The 22973-nt window shown below is 48.9% G+C and overlaps 1 protein-coding gene across 1 annotated transcript in view; it reads right to left on the bottom strand.

Moving 5' to 3' along the window:
• Window positions 1–22973, bottom strand: part of MDN1 (midasin AAA ATPase 1) — a 2002810-nt gene that overhangs the window by 838987 nt on the left and 1140850 nt on the right. The window contains exons 55-59 of the mRNA XM_085611158.1: window positions 22564–22684; window positions 21592–21802; window positions 13538–13769; window positions 11905–12031; window positions 11570–11740 (exon numbers count right to left, since the gene is read on the bottom strand). Of these exons, the coding sequence (XP_085467284.1) occupies window positions 11570–11740; window positions 11905–12031; window positions 13538–13769; window positions 21592–21802; window positions 22564–22684 (862 nt within the window). The remainder of the gene's footprint in view (window positions 1–11569; window positions 11741–11904; window positions 12032–13537; window positions 13770–21591; window positions 21803–22563; window positions 22685–22973) is intronic.

Here is a 22973-nt window from a genome sequence, read left to right as displayed (position 1 = left end):
CCAAAGGAGCCATCCCTCTGACCTTGCTGGTCAGAACCATCAGCTTATTTCGTTTTCCACAACAATTGCTTTTGCCAAGTCGCCGACACCGCCGACAGCGAGAGCCTGCGTGGGACAGCTCGTGAACCGACTCCTGGACGTCGTCGACCTTCAGGGACCACGTGGCTGCAGAGACAAGCTACACCTTTCTTCCTGTTTGCACCCGACATCGCCTGGTACCCACCTGGTGCCACGCTGGTCACTGGCTAGTGACTGTGAACACTGTCCCCTCTGCTTACAGGTCTTCTACAACTCCGATCCACTCTGGGATCCACCGCATCTCTTCCGGACCGACCGCCTGCAGCATCTTTGTCTTCAGGCTCCATTGAACATATAGAAGAAACCCGACGCACTTCGAGACCTATGCACCCGCTTCCTGTGGGTGAGGTAAAGCTGGCACTCCGGTGCCCAAGTGTAGAGTAACATCTCTAGTGTCTGTGTTTCCAATCTTGAGTTCATAGTCCATCCGGAAGATCCTTTTTGCAGTAACTTTGTAACTTTTACGCACCCATTGAAAACCTATGTGAGCCCGCGTGTGACTGTTTGCTCTGCACACGCAACCCGTGGACCTCCTGGTCACTAACTAAAGTTAGCTCCTTGTAGGCACAGCGATTCTAGAGGCCCTAGGCCTTTTCCCTTTTCTGTTCGTGGTACTTATACCACTATTTTAGTATATGGTTCGAGTGGCCACCAGGGCCTATCCATATAAAGTGTAACTTCTGTGTATTCTAACGTATTCTTGTTTAACGATTTGTGCTCCTGTGCTCATAAAGAGTCTAGGGGATGCTTTGAGAAATAAAGACATATATATTTTCAATATATATCTGTGTGGTGTCCTTTCATTGGTATAAAGGGGGGTTACATTTGGTAAACAGCCTGCTTAACACGTTTCACGAGTTTAGCCTCAAAGACTGCTTAGCCTACGCTACCACTAGGGCAGCTAGTCCGAAAAGGTTGACTTACAACCACACCATAAGGGTTGCTTGGCATGGTACAAGGTGATCACTTTAACTAGTGAGCATCATATACCAGGCCAACTTCTCACACCAACCATGCGCGCTGACGTCAGATCTGTACACGACTTTCCGCGCCAGGAACGCAGAGCCATGCAAGAAACTGACCACTGGAGCCATGAAACTAGGGCCCTGAAAGGGATGACCTGAACCCTAGAAATCAGTTCGCAGAACGGGGAGGATGGGTGGGACGGTAAGGAATCCATCACTAACTAATGTCTCTACAGATATATCGTTACACAAGTAGTAACTTGCGCATCTGAAAGAGACATGTTAGTGATACATTCCTTACCTTAGAATAGATACCCCAGTAATACCAACCCCGGTGGTAGGTCTGCGAATAGATTACACCAAAAAGTCACGGAGAACAGAACGGCCAAAGAAGCCGTCTCTCCGGACTTGACTGTCAAGGCAGTAATGCTTGGTAAACGTGTGCAGCGAGGCCCACGGAGCTGCCTGACAGATGTCTTACAGGGGGACACCACGCCCCAACGCTGTAGTGGCTGCTGTGGCCCTGGTAGAATGGGCATGAAGCCCCACAGGAGGCTCCTTCTTAGCCAACGAATAACATGCTTTGATGCACAGAATGATCCACCGAGAAATGGTTTGTTGGTGAATGGCCCGACATTTTTTGGCGCCCACGTAGCCAACAAAGAGCTGGTCATCCACCCGGAACTGCTGTGTGCGCTTCAAATAGAATGAGAGCGCACGTTTTGGATCCAGAAGGTGAAGCCTCTCTTCCTCTTTCGAAGGATGCAGAGGCGGAAAGAAGGTGGGCAAGGTAATGGTCTGCCCAATGTGGAAGGGTGTGACAACCGTTGGCAAAAAAGAAGGACGGGTCCTTAAAACTAACTTGTTCGAATGAACAAAAAGGAAAGGAGGTTTAAAAGAAAGAGCCTGGAGCTCACTCACTCATCTGGCAGAGGTGATAGCTACCAGGAAAGTGAGAAGACGTAAAGGACAGTTATGAAGGGGCTCAAAGGGATCGCATATCAGATAGGTCAAGACCAGATTTAAGTCCCATTGAGGCATTAGGATAGGCACGGGGGGAAACGTGTGCGTAATGCCTTTCAGGAAACGGCTAACAACCGGGGACTTAAAGAGAGAAGGCTGATCTGGAAGCCTTAGAAAGGAGGAGATGGCCAAAAGATAACCTTTGACAGTGCCCAGAGCAGAGTCCTGCTGGGCCAAGGATAGTAGGAACAGAAGGACCACAGGAAGAGGGGCAGAAAGGGGATCCACAGACGTCGCTGTGCACCACTCCACAAACTTGTTCGACCGGTAGGCGTACACCGTCTTAGTGGATGGACGTCTGGCTGCCAGAATGACATCACAGACTTCGGGAGGAAGATCGAAAGCTGTCATCTGTTGCCGCTCAATCTCCATGCATGGAGGTGGAGGCTGGACAGGTTCGGGTGGAGGACCGTCCCCTGCTACTGCGACAGAAGATCCTCCTGAAAAGGCAGACGGATCGGGGGATCGATTGCCATGCTGAGTAGCTCGGGAGACCAGTATCTTCGTGCCCAATCTGGAGCCACAAGGATGACTTGGGCCCGGTCGCGACGAATCTTCTTCAGCACTCTGGGCAGAAGTGGTATAGGCGGAAAGGCATACAATAGACCGCAATTCCTCTCGCGACGAAAAGCGTCACCGAGCGAGTGCCGCCTTTGAAATTCCAACGTGCAGAACTGATGACATTGAGCGTTCTCTTCGGTGGCGAATAGATCTAACCAAGGCTCTCCCCACTGCAGAAAGAGACCTTGCACCACGTCCAAGTGCAGATGCCTTCGTGAGCCATCAAGCACCGGCGGCTGAGTTCGTCCGCCCTGGCGTTCAGAGCACCTGCCAGGTGTTGAACCACCAAGGTAACGCCTTGATGTTCCAGCCATGCCCAGAGGCACAGAGCCACCTGACATAGGGTCCAGGACCCCACCCCGCCCTGTTTGTTTCAATACCACATGGCGGTGGTGTTGTCCGTGAACACCAGCGCCACACTTCTCCGGACAGAAGGAAGGAATGCCTTCAGTGCTAGTCAGATCGCCCGCAGCTCTAAAAGGCTGATATGGAGCCGGGACTCTGCCAGATACCAGAGGCCTCTGATCTCCGCCTCTCCCAAGTGGCCTCCCAAACTCAGGAGGGACGCATCCGTGAGCACTGTGTGCTCCGGTTGGGGAAGGGAGAGGGATCTGCCACTGACCCAATCGCGATTCGTGAGCCACCACCGCAATTGTCGTGCAGTGCCCTCCAAGATCTGGACATGATCGGACAGGTTGCCCTGATGTTGCGCCCACTGGAACTTTAGGTCCCACTGCAAAGCCTGCATATGCCATCTGGCATGTGTCACCAGCAGGATGCAGGAGGCTATCAGGTCCAGAAGCCGGAGGGTCACCCTTACCGAAACCCGGGACAGAGGCTGAAAGATCGGAATCGTAGCCTGAATATCCCAGACTCGCTGCTCGGGAGGATAAACCCGAAACAGCGTCGAACCCAGAACCGCTCTGATGAAGGGGAGCTTCTGAGAGGGACTCAGGTGCGACTTCGGCACGTTGACGGAGAGCCCCAGCAAATGCAGGAGGTCGGCCGTAGACTGCCTGGGGCGAGCCCGCCTTCACGAACCAGTCGTTGAGGTAAGGGAAGACTGACATCCCCAACCTGCGCAGGTAAGCTGCGACCACCGCCATCACATTCATGAACACCCGAGGGGCGCTGGTAAGGTCGAAGGGGAGCACGGCAAACTGAAAATGCTCCTGGTCTACCGTGAACTGCGGGTAAAGCCGGTGAGCCGGCAGGACGGGGATGTGAAATTATGCATCCTGCAAGTCCAAAGCTACCATCCAGTCTCCAGGATCGAGGGCAACCAGGACCTGAGCCAGAGTCAGCATTTTGAACTTCTCCATCCGGAGGATGCGATTGACGTTCCGGAGGTCCAAGATGGGGCACAAGCCCCCTTTGTCCTTCTTGGGGACCAGAAAGTAGTGGGAATAACAATCACTCCCTACTTCCGGCCCAGGGACGCACTTGATGGGCCCCTTGGCCAAGAGGGCCGTGACTTCTTGCTGGAGAAGTACCAAGTGATCCCCTGACATGTGGTGGCACCGAGGTGGCTTGGCTGGAGGGACTGAAAGGGAAGGGAGTAACCCTTGCAGATGATCTGCAACACCCACTTGTCCGATGTGAGGGCGAGCCAATGGGGGAGGGGATGGCGAATCCTGCCACCCACTGGCATAGGGTGCTCCACAAAGCTCGGATTAGTAAGGTTTGGAGGTAGAAACAGCGGGGGCGGAGGTGGACTGCCCCCCGCGCTGATATCCAGACCCGCCCCTGCCAAAGCCGTGGCCGCGCTGAGGCTGGTTCTGCACAGGCTTGTAGAAGGAACGTGCCTGGGTGCCCCTGCCTTGGCCACGAAAGGAACGAAAACCAGGAGTGGCCGGGGTCGTGGAAAGACCCAAGGACTTGGTCGTGGCCCGCGAGTCCTTGAAACGCTCCAGTGCACTGTCAGCCTTATCGCCAAACAGGGGAGTGCCATCAAAGGGCATATCCATGAGCGAGCTCTGGACATCGGGCGAGAACCCAGTAGATCGCACCAGGCGTGGCGACGCAGTGCCAAAGTCGTAGAAAACGCCCTGCCCAACAAGTCAGCGGTGTCCAAACCACACCGAATGGCGAACTTAGCAGCATCCTTACCCTCAGCAATCGCCTAGCAGTTGTCTCCCACCTCCAGACTACGGCCGACATCCTGCATCTGATGGGGTTCTCCATCAATGTGCCGAAGTCGCGCCTGATCTTCTTCAGCACTCTGGTGAGAAGGGGTATAGGCGGAAAGGCGTACAACAGACCGCAGCTCCACTCGAGACGAAAAGCGTCTCCGAGCGAGTACCGCCTTGGAAATTCCAACTAATGACATTGTGTGTTCTCTTCGGTGGTGAATAGATCTAACCAAGGCTCTCCCCATCGCAGAAAGAGACCTTACGTCATGTCCAAGTTCAGACGCCACTCGTGATCCACCATGCACCGGCGGCTGAGTTTGTCCGCCCTGACGTTCAGAGAACCTGCCAGGTGTTGAACCACCAAGGTAATGCCTTGATGTCCCAGCCACGTCCAGAGGCGCAGAGCCTCCTGATATAGGGTCCACGACCCCACCCCGACCTGTTTGTTGCAATACCACATGGCGGTGGTGTTGTCCATGACCACCTGCACTACACTTCCCCAGACAGAGGGAAGGAATGCCTTCAGTGCAAGCCGGATCGCGCGCAGCTCCAGAAGGTTGATATGGAGCCGGGACTCTGCCGGAGACCAGAGGCCTCTGATCTCCGCCTCTCCCATGTGGCCTCCCCAACCCAGGAGGGACACATCCGTCACTACTGTGTGCTCCGGTTGGGGAAGGGAGAGGGATTTGCCACTGACGCAATCGCGATTCGTGAGCCACCACTGCAATTGCCGTGCAGTGCCCTCCGAGATCTGACATGATCTGACAGGTTGCCCTGATGCTGTGCCCACTGGAACTTCAGGTCCCACTGCAGAGCCCGCATATGCCATCTGGCATGCGGTACCAGCAGGATGCAGGAGGCCATCAGGCCCAGAAGCCGGAGGGTCATCCTGACAGAAACCCGGGATAAAGGCTGAAAGAGCGGAACCATAGCCTGAATATCCCGGATTCGCTGTTCGGGAGAATAAACCCGAAACAGCGCCGAATCCAGAACCGCTCCGATGAAAGGGAGCTTCTGAGAGAAACTCAGGTGCGACTTCGGCACATTGATGGAGAACCCCATCAGATGCAGGAGGTCGGCCGTAGTCTGGAGGTGGGAGACAACTGCCTGGGGAGAACCCGCCTTCAACAGCCAGTCGTCGAGGTAGGGGAAGACTGACACCCCTGACCTGCGCAGATGAGCTGTGAACACCGCCATCACCTTCGTGAACACCCAAGGGGCACTGGTAAAGCCGAAGGGGAGCATGGCAAACTGAAAATGCTCCTGGCCTACCGTGAACCGCAGGTAAAGCCGGTGGTCCGGCAGGACAGGAATGTGAAAATAAGTGTCCTGCAAGTCCAACGCTACCATCCAGTCTCCAGGGTCCAGGGCAGACAGGACCTGAGCCAGAGTCAGCATCTTGAACTTCTCCTTCCGGAGGAAGCGATTGACGTCCCGGAGGTCCAAGATGGGGCCGCAGGCCCCCCTTGTCCTTCTTGGGGACCAGGAAGTAGTGGGAATAGCAACTACTACCTACTTCCTGATCGGGAACGTACTCGATGGCCCCCTTGGCCAGGAGGGCCGCAACTTCCTGACGGAGAAGAGCCAAATGATCCCCCAACATGCAGTGGTATCAAGGTGGCATGGCTGGAGGGGAGGACAGGAAGGGGAGCGAGTAACCTTGGCAGATTATCTGCAGCACCCACTTGTCCAACGTAATCTCACGCCAATGGTGGAGGTGAACCCTGCCACCCACTGGCGTGGGGCGCCCCCTGAAGCTCGGATTAGAAAGGTTTCGAGGCGGAAGCAGCGGGGGTGGAAGTGGACTGCCCCGCACGCTGGTTACCAGACCCGCCTCTGCGGAACCCACGTCCATGGCCTCGCTGAGGCTGGTTCTGCCCAGGCTTGCTGAAAGAGTGCGCCTGGGTACCCCTGCCCTGGCCACAAAAGGAGCAAAACCCCGTCATGGCAGGATTTTTCGAGGAAAGACCCAAAGACTTGGCTGTGGCACAAGAGTCTGTAAAGCGCTCCAGGGCATTGTCAGCCTTATCACCAAAGAGGCGGGAGCCATCGAAGGGCATGTCCATGAGCGAGCTCTAGACATTGGGTGAGAAGCCAGTGGAACGCAACCAGGTGTGGCGCCGCAACGCCACCATCGTGGAAATCGCCCTGCCCAATGAATCAGCCTTGTCCAAACCACACCTGATGGCAAACTTCGCCGCATCCTTGCACTCTGCAATTGCGTGGGAAAGGACAGCCTGGACCTCCTCAGAGCACTGAGGCAGAACCTCCGCCACCGAATCCCACACTGCGTGGGAGTAACGGCCCAATAAGCAGGCGGTATTAACCGATCTCATCCCCAAACTGGCTGAGGAGAACAACCTCTTGCCATATTGGTCCAGCCTCTTAGAGTCCTTATCCGGCAGAGCCGAGGGAAAGGAACTCTGCGATGTCGAGGCCTGAATGACCAGGCTCTCAGGCGTGGGGTGAGTGGTCAAGAAGGCGGGATCACCAGGTGCCGGGCGATGACGCCGAGCGACGTTCTTATCCACCGGCGCCCACGAGGCCAGCCGCAACCAAGTACCCAAGAGGACTTCGTTAAGGGCCTCATTGAAAGGGAGCAGCGACGCCGACGCCGACGCCGTAGACGCCGTCTGGAGCACCTCCGTAAGGAGGTTAGTCTTAAGGGCCACCGTAGGGAGGTCGAGGTGGAGAGTCTCCACGGCTCGACGCAGCACCATAGTGTAGGAAGCGCCCTCCTCCATAGTAGGCGGAGGCGAGGCAAACCCCGGGTCAGAAGACACATCAAGTTCACCCGCATCTTGAAGGTCATCCACCCAGTCCTGCTCGAAGTCACACTGCCGTGCAAGGGGATCCTCGGAGCCGTCCCAGTCCTCATCGGGACCGGAGCCGGAGAGTGGGCCAGTAGTGCCAGGAGCGGCGCCAGCCGGGGCCGAACCGGAGCCGCATCCCAATGAGCATCCCAGGTCGAAACAAAATGGTACGAGAAACTAGGCAGGGGCGGGATAAACGGCACCCAGTGCGGCGCCTGTGGCGGAGCCAGGGGCAGAGCTGGGGCCGGAGCCATGGGCGGCGCCGGGGCCGGAGCCAGCGGCGTTGCACCTTGTGGCGCCGGAGCCGCAGGCGCTGGATCCAGTGGCTCGGGGCTAGCGCCAGAGGCGGTGCCGCTGGGTCAACAGGATCTGGACATGGGGCCGCAGGACACGCAGGCACACCGGCGGGAGCCCGAGACCTAAACAGGCAGTCCAAGGCAGCAAGAAACTCTTGTCGTTGTTCGGGAGTCGCCGATGGACCCAGGTATAGGGGGGTAGGCCGTGGGACTCCCAGGCTCCAGAGGGGCCGCATGGGCAGAGCCCCTGTCCCCCACGTCCACCTCCGGGGAGCAACGGGGGGACGTCGGAGAGCGAATAAGCTTCTTCGACTTCTTCTTATGGTGTCGTTACCGGAATCTGAAGGTTAAGACCTAGAGTCCGAGGAGCGATGGCTGCGGTCCCGCGAACGGCCCCTAGACCCAAAGTGGCGGTGAGAGGAGTACCGGACCTCCAGCAACTTCCGGCGCCGCTCCCGTAATGCCTTCGGGACCATGGCACGGCAGTCCCAACAATCCCAGGAGTCGTGATCGTTCTCCAGGCAGTAGAGGCAGACATCATGGGGGTCCGCCACCAACATATTACGGTGGCACGACCCGCAATACTTAAAGCCAGGCATCCCTATGTGCACCAGGAGACAAGAGAAGGAGACAAAAAGTCTCCAAAAAGTGGTCAAAAAATGACCGAGGTACCTGCTCAATCCGGATCTGCGCTTTTGGCGCGGAAAAAGAAAGAACTGACGTCAGCGCGCATGGGTGGCGCCTAAGTAGCCTCCGTGACGTCCCGGCGCGCACAACGCCAGTGACGGGCGCGGAGCCGCACGGCGCCACCTACTGGTGCGCAAGGGTACTGCTAAGCAGAAAACTTTCCGGATCCAGACTGACGCCTGGGGAATATTCTAAGGTAAGGAATCTATCACTAACGTGTCTCTTTCAGATAATATGCGTTTTGAAGCCATATTAAAGAAGCACATACCAGTAAGTAAAACTATCATCAATAGCACTTGTGTGTTAAGAAAGTGAGCCCCCCTGACGAAAACGGACATGAACTATTTTAAATTACCCCTTACATAGGCATTGCTTGAAGTTATGTTTTCACTCAGTTGTTACAGTCAATGTATCAGTATATTCAGACTCTACAATAGGGTCAAATCAACAAAGACACATTATTCGAGTTCGAGACGATAAAACACAGACCTCGTGCAAACCAGATCTTAAAGAGCAATACTACTAAACTATGTTACTGTAAAAAAAAAAAACTTGTAGAGGATTTAGCAGGCTGGGCAAATACGCCTCTGGTACATACGCATGCACCTGGCAAAAGATGTATATAGCTGGAGTTATGTCCTCACTTGCCTGACAAAGACAGTTTTGTGGTGTGATACTAGGGACACCTGCATGAGTAATGCACAGGAGTGGGGCAGGTAAATCTTAATTAACGGTTTACCTTGCTTTCCTATGCTGTACCAACATAACACTGGATTACAGACGTCGCTCATATGGTTGTAGCATTATGTTGGCTTCCTACGTGAAATGGTTTCAGCAATGGGGTGGGTATTTGGTGAGGGCCCACACAAAATGAACTGAAAATCGAAACCCCAATCCCTCAAACAAGAGGGATGTGTGGGAAGCAGGAGTGGGGAGCACCAACAATGGTCAGTGGAAGGGGATGGGGAGGCGAAAACAAGACGTGGGAGTGGGACACAACTGTAGAGACACGCACTCTCTAAGAGAGCATGTTCACATTTTCTTTAAAAAGTACCTGAAAGAAACCTGCGGCTACTGGAAGGACCCTGGCCACAGGTAGGAAACTGTACTTGGTGAACGAGTTACTTACCTTCGGTAACGATGTATCTGGTAGAGACACAGTCTAGCCGCAGATTCCTTAACTTAGACTATCCCCAGGCGTCAGACTGGATCCAGAAAACTTTCCGCAGCACCTCCTCTGCGCGCGGGGGGTGGCGCCGCACGGCACCGCCCTGACGTCGTCCACAGACGTATGTCAGCGGAGCCATATATGCCCCCCCCCCGGTGCGCTGACGTCAGTTTTCTTTGGAGAAACTTCTACGCATCACAATGCGGAACCACCACCAAAAACTGAGAATACGGGAACAGTGTGCAAAAAAGAAAGAAAGCTGCTGCAGAACATTTTCTGGATGCACTCTGACGCCTGGGGATATTCTAAGTTAAGGAATCTGCGGCTAGGTGTCTCTATCAAATACAAGATCTACAACAGACACGCGCTGAATATTCAACACTAAGGCCCTGGAAGGAAGCAGGAATGAGCAGGAGGCACTGACCATTCAAAATCAAAGAAACAAAAGAACTGTGGAAGCCAACCAATGGTATGTACTAGTAAGTAATGTGTGTGCTCTAAGCCCCTTTTAATGTGTTTTAGTTGTTTACAAGGGATTTAGCAAGCGCTGAGCAGGCAAAACCTAAAAAAGCAACAGCCACACACTGACTTTAAATATAAGTTCTGTTGTATTCGTGAAACTCATTGAAAAGGTTAATTACTTTTTCTTTATCACCTTAAATTCTGTGAAAGATAACAATACAAGTCACAAGTTATTTGCTATGGGTCTCTTTCCTTCTTTGTTTCTCAAGTGACACCGGAATGTTTTTTTTTTTTAACTGCGCTGTGATGATATGAACTGTGAATATGACACAACACATTATTTTTTTAATTATATAACAGTTCTTCATGCTTAGGAGTGTTGATATGAGAGTAATTATGATAAGCAATGATGTATAAAATTAATTAATGTTAATGTTGGCATGGATCCATAGCAGAGGTGTCACTTTAATATACATATAGTATCCGGTCTAGCCGCTAGTATGCTTTACATAGACCCGACCCCTTCCTAAAAAAAGCCGTCTGTTAAGACGATATTCACATGCACTCTGGGACATGGTCAGCGAGATCTTACAGACAGTCTTTGAAGAATGTTGTCCTCCCTGGCTGAAACTATCTAGGATGGTCAAGAAACATCCAAATACATAATACATTCCAGACGGGACACTACTGACTGCTTGGGCATTTTGGAACTATTGTGGTGCTGTGGCATCAAATATAGAGGAGATCCTTAGGATTCTCAGGACACATGCAGGAATCACTCATGTACATGCCTTTCAAAATCTCTCACCTATATGGCGAAAAGGGTGATTCAGCCCTGGAAGTACTTTAAAGAGAGCTGAGCCAAGGTAGTTACCTTAGGCCTTTCTTGTCCTGCTACAAAATTTCCTCAGCTCTTTAGTCCCATTCAGGTATATTTCAGAGGTTTGGAGTACTGGCAGCTTCACCGCCCACCACCCCTGCAACAGTAATCCCAGTCCTTTCGGGGACATCAATGGGGATCAGGCAGACAACACCCAGGCCACAAGGGGCAACAAACCTATCAGAACCCAGCCCCTATGGTAACGGTCTCCAAACCACTGTAGTTTGCCCTTAGTGGAACATGACCCCTCCCCAACCTCACCCCTATGGGAGACACCTAAAAAGGTATGGGGGAAAAACTAAATTATAGTTTCAGAGCGAAAACAGAGACCGTTAGTTTGCATGGAAACATTGTGATGATCTGCATGAAAGTGTGAGTCCAAGTAAGAAAAAATAAAAACCTCATCGTCACCAACAATATAAACATTCATGATCCTTCCTTATCGTTACGCTATTTACACGGACACAACCCATGTCAACTGAGCTTGATTCATCAGGCACACACCTTCACAGAAGGGTCCAAGAGCGACTTCTGCTTTTTCTCCTCATCTGCACAGGCCTCTGGCTTCCACAACGACCAATACTCTGGGTCAGTCGTTACAGTACTGCTCCAGAAGGGCTCTAAGGTACTATTTAACAAATCTGACCACAACAAAGTCACATCTCCATGTTGAATCTATGGTGGTTAAAGAGAAATAGAAAATTAGAGTTCAATACATCTGCAACACTTATAACAATTTCCACTATGTAACACTATCTTCATGCAAGCTAAATTGAAAAAGCTGTCATAGCGGTTGCCTATTTGCTGAGTGTTCATATGGTAGGGAAAAATCTTACTACCTTCTTGAGATGCAGCAGGTACCAAAAACTCTTCAACTGCTGTGCTGATGCTGGCGTGCACTTAAGGCAATAGGCAGCATGCTGACTCAACTCTGAAAGTATGCCAGAACTTTGCTGGTTATTCTCTCTGTCAAATGCAGCAAACAGAAAAAGAATAAATCAACTCAGAACAGTGCGTTAGACTTGCAAAAGTTGTGCCACCTGACATATCAGTTTTAGTAAACAGTTGAACTGAAAGGATAACAACTGAAAAAGTATGTGAAAACAAGTAAGACTCATGCGTAACTTTGGCACAGCAAACAGGTTTAAAAACACAGATGTATGTACTATATACATTTGTCACTTGATGAGCAGCCATGCATTTTCAGCACAGGTTATTGGACATGTTTACACTAACACACACACACACACACACCCCTACACCTGGGGGGGTTGCATCTGCATCTTTATTATTTCAGCTTGGGACTTTCAAGCTTAACTGCATCTACATTTGTGACAAAACTATGATAATTGGTTAGTGTGCCAGGAGATAGGCAAGAGGAGGATAGAAAAAATGGAGAATTAGATATGGAGTACAACAGCAATAGAGAGGCAGAGAAGAGAGAAGTAGGAAAAGTGAAGTGGAAGGGCAAGAGACTGGCAATAGTCATTTCCACAGTAACAGCATCTCTTTTGAGTGATGAGGTGGGGGGCAATTCCTAGCAAATTACCTGTTTTCTGCGCACACATCATTTTGTTTTTCTGTTTTCAATTTTTTTTACGTAACCAAGCATGTTGGCTCTCACATTCAACTAAATATAGAGCTAGATTATAAGGTTCCATTACAAGATTCAGGCTAGAGGCTCTATCAGAAGAAAAAACAGACTCAAACAGGAAGCAAATTTGCTAGAAGGTTGCAATTGTTTGAACCTCTCCTTTGAGCACGAATTGGGTGGAGGACAAACATTGAGAGTCTCCTTTGAGATTTCCCTCACACTAAGAGTGAAGTTTTGCGTATGAGCCCCAGACACGACTCAGAAAGGTGACAGGGACACAGCCAAGGGTACCACTCTCCTGCAGTCTGGTTAATACTTGTGATGACTGAAAATAATATTTGTTAGCAAAACTTGAGACACTAACATAAAATACTAAAACAATTGTGCATGATGGAATGAAAGGAATCAGTATAACAATGAAGCTTTTTTTTTTTTTTTTTTTTTTTAGCATCCGTCCATCAAGCGCCTACTTTGACAGACAATGTACAGAGTCCCAATTTGTGTTGCTGTTGGAAATTGAAAAATGAAGCATCTGCTGGGAGACACCACTGACATCTGGCTCCAGTGGTTATGCATTGAAAAATCTCTACTAAACAGAAGGCTGTGAAAAGAAAAAATTCATACCTGAAACATTAAGACTTCTAAAGAATGGAAAGTATTGCATTGATCTGAACCAGGAGAATCCGATAGAAGGCATTTACGACACAAAACACTGAATTGGAAGAGGTATTTATGCTCTCAGAAAAAACATCAGTTTGTTCCATGTGCTGATTGTTACCACATGTTGCTTTCCCGTAGAACACATCTTCTAACCTGGCTACTGCTTTCACTGAAGGCCAGCGAGGCAGAGCAACCACCTTGTCTTGTTTGAGTTTTACCTTTGACTGCATACATGAGCAATGATATCAGCAGTCAGTTTGTACTGCCAAAGCAAAGCCAGGTATTCCATTGCAGGCCATGTCTGAACCCTGCTGGATAGCTGGATTAAAGATTCTGTGTCTGTCCGGATGTCAACAGCATCATCACCAGGTACGACTTCCGAATGACAACTCAGAACACCATTCTCCTTCAGCTTTGAACAGATTAGATCCACAGAGCTCTTAATTTCATCTGCATAAAACAAAGAAAAGAATTGCCTGAAACAACCATACTGTAGCACTGTGACAGTAAATAAGTTTGGTCTGTAGAGTCAACTATCCAAAAAATCACTAAGTGACTAAACCCATTTTTTCATCTCAAATCTGTTACAAAGGAAAATGTATACATGCAATTTAACAATCGTACACCTTAGATTATCAATAGACTACAGATAATTGTAACCTGATTTCTTGCACATGCAGCACAGCAACATGCTGAATCTCAAGAATCTACACAATAGTGAACTCAGAGTCATTTTTCTTGGAAGGTGAGGAGAAGAATGTGTTAATCAAATTTAAGTAGCAACATTGTTGATAAAGGATATACCAAAGATCATGCTAATGGGAACTGCTTACAATATTTCTATGCATAAAAGAAGGCTCTACAATTAGCACAGCCACTTTTGTTGGTGGCATGACACGCATAAGGGATGGTAAGGGGAGAGGTATAGTCTCTAATTCTGCTTGGTGTCCAATTTAGAAGCCCAAGTTTTATCGACTGGCTGCATGGGACTGATAAAGCATCCAAGTCTTGTATAATGCCTCGCCCTAGGGAGCAGTGGCGGACTTAAAGATTCCAGGCGAATCAAAAGCGCAGCACAGAATCCTAAATGGAATTAGCACTAAGCTGACTCCTCTGCTAGCTCTTTGTTTATTCCGAACTAGAAGAGCTGGGAATACGAAGAGTCAATCTTGTAAAGAATGCTACAGTGATAGTACAGCAGGAGAGCATGAGTGTGTGTTGGATTGAATTATATGACAAACAACTGTTGCCAGTCTTAAGAGGAAGAGTATAGAGCAGACCATGTATCAGTAATCATGGCAATAAATGCCGCAACAGATAGAAAAAAAGTAGGAAACGGCGAACTTCTTTGTACATCATTCTACCTCAGCTAGCTGGAAAAGAAAAAAAAGGGTCAGTTCGTCAGCCCCCTTATACAGACACTAAGATAAAGGGGGAGAAGACCAAATAACGTCTACTGAAAAGAAACCAGGAGAAAAAAGAAAAAAAAAAGAAAATGCAGTGCAATAGTCATCATCCTCCGTCAGCCTGTTGCAAGCAGATGGCATGGGAGGAGGAGTAGTCATGAAGGGGAGCGAGTATTTCCACCGACAATTTAGAGAACCCATTGGTCATGTGTTCTTAACCTCCAGTGGGGCAGGTGATGCCATATCCTGCTACCGACCGGGTGGCCATGATTGTAAATAGGCAGACTATAAGTGTTTGAAGGCTGTGGCGGATGGGTGGGGGTTGAGGGGGATTGGACTAGCCCCACCTCTAGCTGCACAACCAATAGGGTCAGTGGGTACCACATCCTCAGCCACACAGAGGCTGGCTATAGATGTGGCTGGAAGCTTCTTCCGTGGCCACAAAAGGTGGATTGGGTTTGGAAAGGGGCCATGGAAAGGCTCAAGGACCTGGTCATAGCCCTGCTGTCCTTAAAGAACTCCAGTGCTGAATCTGACTTGTCTCCAAAGGGACCGGAGTCATCAAAGGGCATTTCCATAAGTGGGGCTTGGACATCCCCTGAAAAGCCAGTTCTTAGCCAGGCCTGGCCCTGTGCGATACAGGGCGCGAAAGCCAGATTGAGTCCTATGAAGAAGCTCTTTTGTCTCAAAGATGGAAAGATGCTGATTTACCCATTTTTCAGCCACCTTGGCAGCATAAGGGAGCAATGACATTGGCCTGCAATTTTAAGGCTTGGATGGATATAGACAAGATTTCTTTAGTAGAGGCACCACAGTGACATGCTTCCAGCATTGAGGGGCCCAACCTGCCTCAAAGCAACGGTTGAAGAGGTCACAAAGCATAGGCAAGATCACGGACAATGGCATTAATAGCCGAAAAGGCATGCGGTGGTGACGGGCCGCAGTACCAGGCTGGTGGAAGACAACATTTTTCCCCAAGGTATCCAGCCTTTTGGATTACCTATCCGGTGGGGTGGTAGGGAATGTGCCAGGATTTACATGGGATGTAGAGGTTTGGACCACCAGCTCTCCGGGGTAGGGTGTAAAGTGAAGAAATTGAGGTCTTCTGGGGTGTTGCGGTGTCGGTGGGCACTTGTCATCTTCACAGGAACCCCTGTGGTGGGCTTGACCAAGTCCCAAGCAGGATGTCTGTAAGGGCTTCATTAAAAGGGAGAAGTTGTTCTGAGGGGGATACTCCCAGCAGAAGAACCTCCATCAAGACATTCGTCTCAACTACCACTGAGGGAAGACTAAGGTCCGGGACCTCAGCCGCCCTTCTCACCACCACTGCAAAGAAGGCTCCCTCCTCCATAGTCACAATAGGGGGAGAATGCAACCCAGTATCTGGAGAAGTGTCCTGTCCACTGGCATCTGCCAAGTTCTCACATCAGTCCATTTGGCGACCTAACAGCTGGTATTACTCAGGGTAAAGCATCACCTGCCAATCCTTCCCAAGTCCTCGCTGGAAGAAACTGGCTCTATATATACTACAACAAAATGAGGTATAGTGTGTATAGAGTCCAAGTGTCCGCAGAGGTAGGCAGAGGTTAAAGTTAGATAGAACCTTACTCTCTAATAGTGGTAGCTTTGTCGAGCAGTAAGGCAGTATCAGAGGACAGTGTTAAGCATTTGATGTCCCCACTCAGTCAGCAAATGAATTCACACACTCAATAACTGAACCCTAGGCCAATTGTGTTATATAAAAATAAACTGTTGTTTATTTTTAGAACCAAGCAGGCCTGGTACAGGTAAGCATTAAATACTTTTCAGTAATAAGTTACTAGATATAGGACAGTTTGAAAATGCAATAGAAATTGTACTTTGTTTGATTTACAGGGGAGCAGTAGTATGCAACACTTAGCAAATACAGTACATTGTTATGAACAGGCTTTTCAGTAAATTGCAGGTACATTACTTTTTACGTTACTTTTCTAAGTGGAAACCTAGATTCAGCACTGGGACATTTCCTAGAAACAGGTAAGTAATTAGGTTTTGGTTATTCGCATGATCTTTAAAGAATATTTTCGTTTTCAAAACTCCACACTTAGAAACTTTTTGGAGCACTACATTGAAATGAATGGGCTTCGACAGTAAATTGCAGGTAAGTTACTTTTCACGTTACTTTCCTAACTTAGTGCTGGGTACCTAGATTCAGCACTGGGACATTTCCTGCAAACAGGTGAGTAAACACGTTTTAGGTTATTTGTGCGATTTTTAAAGAATATTTTTAGATTTCAAACCCCACACTATCTTTTTGGAAGAAAATTGTCAATGTTATCCTATTGAGGAAAAACAGGTTATATGTTCACAGGTAAGTAATCATCTGTGGCAGTTAAGGTTCTGGGGTTAGACTCAGGGGTCCCCCAGGGTCAGTGATGCACTTTTGTGTCACCCTCAGCTGCACTAGGGCGGCCGGGTGCAGAGTGTTGAGGCCCAATGTTATCCTATGGAGGATAGGGGACCTCCGGCTGCTGGCAAGCAGGCCACTGGGTTGTGAGAGCAAAGCTCCTGGACTTTAGCTCAGGGCAAATAGGGAAACAAAGTAGCACCAAAGGTTCACCCTCAGCGGCAATAGGGTGGCCGGGTGCAGGGTGCTGTTTCGAGGTCGGGTGCCCTGTTTTCAATGGAGAACCTCCGGGACAAAGAAACACTGCAGGCTCGGGACAAAGATCGTCTGGGTGCGACCACCACTTCAAGGGGTTAGTTGGGATGTCGTGGGTTGGTTAGGCACCGTTCGTTGGTTTGGGCAAACAAGGCCGTGGGGCGTCAGATGCAGGGGTGCCTTGTGACATCGGATTTTCTTACCTGCTCTTGTCGTGGTGGGGGGGTCCTCTGGAATGATGCTGAAGATGTTGTCTGGAGGCTTGAGGCAGGTCAGGGGTCGCCGGATCTCGGGTCAGGATCGCCGGGGGGGACCTCCTCATGGTGTTTTTCCACTCGAGCTCGGGTCGGGTTCGGCGGGTGCAGAGTGGGCTGGATTTGCGGTCTCTGGCAGGCACCAGGAGCTGCACTTTAAACACGTCCAGTGTTCACGGCAGAAACAGTCTGGGAAGTGAAGGCAGGCAGGCAGGTCCTCCGGGATTTGTGAGGTTGCTGGATGCTGGACATGCGGGGATTTCGCAAGAGCAGGTTTGAGGGGAGACAGGCCTGTAGGGCTGGGGCCAAGTCAGTGGGAGTCATCCTCTTGTTAGCTAGGTACTGCTCTTCGTCCTTCTTTTCTTCTTGTAGGTAGGCTGGATCTAAGGAACGAAGTTTCAGGGTGCCCCCTAAAAACTAAGTTTAGGGGCGTTACAGGCAGGTAAAGGGCAGGGACCAATGGGTCCCTTCCCTGGGGTGGGTATACCCCCTATTCTGCCACTTTCCAGTGGGAGGGGGGGCAGGAGCCTGTCCCTGGCTGGCTGAGTCCCCCATCCTCATGATGGCGGGGACTCGAGGTTGTGCTTCACCTCACATCCCCCACCTGAGGGGTGGGGTTAGCAGAGGTTGGCACACCTCTTTTCCTCACTTGTTTTTCCCGCCTGTTCTCCCGCCCAAAGTGGGGGGTAGAACCAGTGGGGACCAGTTGCTGAAAGCAGCAATTGGTCTGGAGAGGCTCACAAAGGCAGCATGCCTTTGAAGCTTCTCCTGCGTGAACCCTGCCCATCCTGGGGGAGGAGGCTTGGCACCTCGTCCCAGGATGTGCATTGCTTCAGGCCCCCGGGAGCCCACGGGTCCAGAAACATGTCTGGTGGAGGCAGCCTAAGCAGCCACTCATTCAGGTCACTAGGAGTTGGTCGAGTTTCAGGGGGCATCTCTAAGATGCCCTCTGTTGTGCATTTTACATTAAATCCCACACTGGCATCAGTGTGGGTTTAATGTGTTGAGAAGTTTGATACCAAACTTCCCAGTCTTCAGTGTAGCCCTTATGGTGCTGTGGAGTTCGTAATGACAAACTCCCAGCACCATATACTCTTAATGGCAGCACTGCACTTACAAGGCCCAGGAATGGACTTGGGCACTGTAGGGGTACAGGGCTCATGCACCTCTACCCTCACCACTGGCATAGGGCACCCAGCTAGAGGGGTGACTGATGCATTGTAGGGCAGTGGTTTGTGGGCATGACACACAGGGATGTGTGCCATGTCGACTCTTCACTTTGTTCTGCACAAAAACACGCAACCTGCAAAGGCAGTGTGTGAGTGTCAGGGTACAGGGCCTCTAAATGTGGCACAATAAGTGCTGCAGCCCTTAGAGGCCTTCGCTGGTCAAAGTGACCTGGGTACCTGTGGTACCATTTACCAGGGGCTCACATGTGGCCAGACATGCCGAATGGGTTTAGGCTTCAATGCAGTTTTAGGGAAGGAACATAGGCCCTGGGTACCTGATTATCAGGAGCCCAGGCCACACTCAGTCAAAGAACATCAGCAATTCAGCAAAAAGAGGGGAACTACCATGCAAGAAAGAGGGCACTTTATCACACTCGCCTATAGGAATAGGGCTAAGGATCCGGCCTGGAAGGCATGGTTCCGGCCGTAGTCGGACGACGGCCCTCCAGCTCCATGACAGTCAGGGATCAGAATGGGGGCAGAGTGGGAGCGTCAGCATAAGTTCTGGCGTAGGGGACTGTCGAGGTGGTACGACCGGCGCCGGTCCAGATACCTCTGTGGATCTAAGGGGTCCGACTGGCACTGGAGCTGCCGGTGTGGAACAAGTAGGGGCCCCACCTGAAAGCACAGGGCCTGAAGGTGCACCAGCGGGAAAGGATCACTCAAATATGAGGTGCATGACCTCATAAAACTCTTGGAGTTGAGAGGGAGTTGCTACGGCTACCGGAAATACAAGATTTTGGGCTCCATGACCAATCTCAGGACCTTTCTCTCGGCCGGGATGGAGAGAGTTGCGGCGAAGGAGCTTGAGGGATCACTTCCTCATGGCCTTGGGTGCACGACAAGGCAATCGAAGCAGGTCTTCCCATCGTTGTTGCTTTCCAGGCACCAGAAGCATGCAAGATGTGGGTCCGTCACTGTCATCTGTCTATGACTGCCACCACAGGGATTGAAGCCGGTCTTCCTAGCTGACATCCCTGCCTCTCTAGGTTAGGAATGCTCAAAAAACGTTGACAAAACATCGCAAAAGCAAAGTCAAAAAATGACTCATGGGGTAAGTCTCTCTGGAACTGTGCTGACTGGCGCGGAAAGAAAGGAACTGATGTCAGCATGCTGGGGTGGCGACTATATAGGCATTGCACACGTCACTTTTGGTGCGGAGGATGCCAACCACGCCTCGCTGAGCCGAAAGACCCCACGTACCGGCACACAAGGGGTACTTCTCATGAAAACCTTCCAGATCCTAGCCAGTCTGACTCCTGGAGATAATTCTAAGGAAAGGAATCTGTAGTTAGAAGACTATCAGATATGGCATCACTTCCAGCACCAGCAAAGAGCTTTTGCCTTCTACTAGTCAGGAAGAGCTATTGAAAGTTTCCTGATCCAGGATGAAATCTGGGATATTCAAAAGGTGAGGAACCTGCGGGTAGAGGTATACAGCTTAACAAGTGCCTGTGTTGTGTCATCTTGGGAAACACCAGAGCCATCCTGTGAAATGAGTACATAATCGGAAATGTTTTATGTCACAGTGAGCCTTACGTTGCAGGGCTAACAACCATTGCCAGGACAGATGTTTACTAAAGTGGTTAAATCCTGGTCATAATCATGGTGGGATACATTTTCAATAAAGACCCAGAAAGACTAATTGGAATCAGAAACTGATTTTGAGGATTTGGTATAACATCTTTCTTCTAGTCACAAAAATGGATACGTTGCATTCTGTCTCAACAAAGATATGGAAATTTCCCACAAAGAAATCAAAACTAGTGAAGTGGTTAGAGAATTCAAATATATTTGCCTGGTTGCTAAGGAGTATCGAACAACATAAGGGCCCCTTACTCAAATTATGGATTTAGAAAAAGGCTACATGTAGAGAAAGGAGGGTCTGAATTAGAACATCTTTGAAAAGAAGTCAATAAATCATCAGAAGGACCTGTTAAATAATTCAGTAAGATGAATTTCATGATCAGGTGTGAGTAGCAGGTTAACTCAATGGAATCAGACAATTCCCTGTATAGTTGGTCTCCTAATACCATACATTACACAACCAGAAATACATGGACCGGTATAGGGAACTGGTCATATTCAGACTAAGGGTGGCAGACAAACTGCCTCTGAGGGTTTCAGGTAAAAAGATATATAGCCCTGAACTAACAATCATATGCAATCAACCACCTCTTAACCTACAGCCTCAATAGAGTCTCAATTGCTGTTAAATATCCATTTTGAAATGAGGAGCACCTTCATTTGGCTAATTGGTTGTTGAGAACAACCAGGAAAAAACGCGAGGCAGGCTAGAACATAAACATGGCAGGTCATTACAATTTTACAAGCCAAGCTAAGAATCTCTATTTATAAAATCCAAGATAGTAAAATGTTTGCTCCACCGCCCTCCAAGGTAGCATCTATGCTATATAAATCCCCACTGAGAGTAAGATAACATACAAACATAACATCAATGTTCAAAGCAATCTTAGTTGATTGGTTAGTTAATTCGGATTTGTAGAGATACTCCATATCATGATAAGAATATCCTTGTACCATCAGAAAGCAGTTAAACTCTCACAAATGTGTGTTTAAACGCTGCATGCTAGACCTGGTTTACAAGAGCCTGCTCATACTTTTTGAGATTGTAAAATTAATTCAAACAATTGATACCATTAACAGTTGATACCCAAATTAAACAACTTGCATTCTGAAGTATGAATATTACCATTCTCACATTTAGCCTTTATCAATTACCTGTGTTGACATCTTGCAAGTAATTAGCAGTGAGCGTCATGCCCCAGGCACGCAACAGGCCCTCCTTCACATTCCACCCTGAGGCTATTGCTTGTAGGCGATAGATATCTCGCTGCCATCCATGCTCTCCCATTACAGGCCTCACATCCACAATCTGCAATGCTTGACCAAGAACCTTCAACTGGTCAACAACCGCCACCACTGATTCTTCCTATAATACAAAAACACACAATTCATAACTCTGCTCGACACAGTACAGTTATTCTTGACAGCATAAAAACATTCAGCATAATGGTACACATTTTTTGTGTTAGAGCCTCCAACAAGTTTGCTTCTTACAGGCAGTCTGAAAGAATGGATAATTTGGCGATATGTAAGGAAGAGACTTCAGCCACCAAGGTCAGTCCTAAGGTTCCACTTCAATGAAGAGGATGCGCTCCACTTTTAATAGACCAACAGTGTACAAAATGAAAAGCTGCAGAACTTATGATCACTTGCTAAGTACAGTAAGTATGACAGACTGTACAAAAGGTAGGTGAGAGGGATCAATGTGGTTAACAGACATCCCAAACATTTATCAACTTGAAGATCTTTCTGCTTAGTTAGCTGTCTTCTACCCTCCTAAAACCAAATCTACTCATCATTCAGAGTAGTTTAAATTCTCAAAAAATAGATAGTTACCAACAAAATGGCCAGAACGTTAAAAATGTGAATACATTTAAAGTTTACTTATGTATTATGGGTTTCAACCGTGATATCATAAAATAAAATTTACTAAGTTTGGCTGGTCTGAAGTCAATATCAAAGAATTTTCGAATACTTTTTTAGTAAAAATGGATAAAACCACACATCTGGTAAGTACACTATTACTAAAAAAAGTAAATGTGTTCTTTTCTTGATATTATTTGCAGTCACATAAATCAGCATATTCCATCATAAGGCAAGAATTAAAACATATATGCTGCAACGGACCTTGTATGGAAGAGGCCGTCCCAGCATCTTCTGCAGCCTCTTGAGAGCCACAGAAGCTCCTGAAGGATTTGATAAGCAACTCTGAATGTGCAAAGAAATGGTTTTAATCTCTTGGGAAACCCTGAAAGCATAAAACAAAAATAGAAAATGCAGGTTATAACACAAAAGCTTAATTGAAAGATTTTATGACTAATCTTTATGCAAGTTACTTAGCACCATGGTAATACAAAACAAAAAAGACAAATACATACAATATATATAAAATGATTATTCCTTCTAGTTACACTTCTTGGTGCTCATCATAAAATAATACTGAAAATAGTTTAGCTGAACAGGGCAATTGTTTTTCAAAAACTGCTAAAGAATATCCACTTTAACTTGAAACCTGAGGTCTGCCACTAATTACGCAC

The sequence above is a fragment of the Triturus cristatus genome, chromosome 6 (genome assembly GCF_964204655.1).
Source record: "Triturus cristatus chromosome 6, aTriCri1.1, whole genome shotgun sequence".
NCBI lineage: Eukaryota > Metazoa > Chordata > Amphibia > Caudata > Salamandridae > Triturus > Triturus cristatus.
The sequence above is the reverse complement of the archived record's forward strand: the minus strand, read 5'-3'. Positions and strand labels throughout refer to the sequence as shown.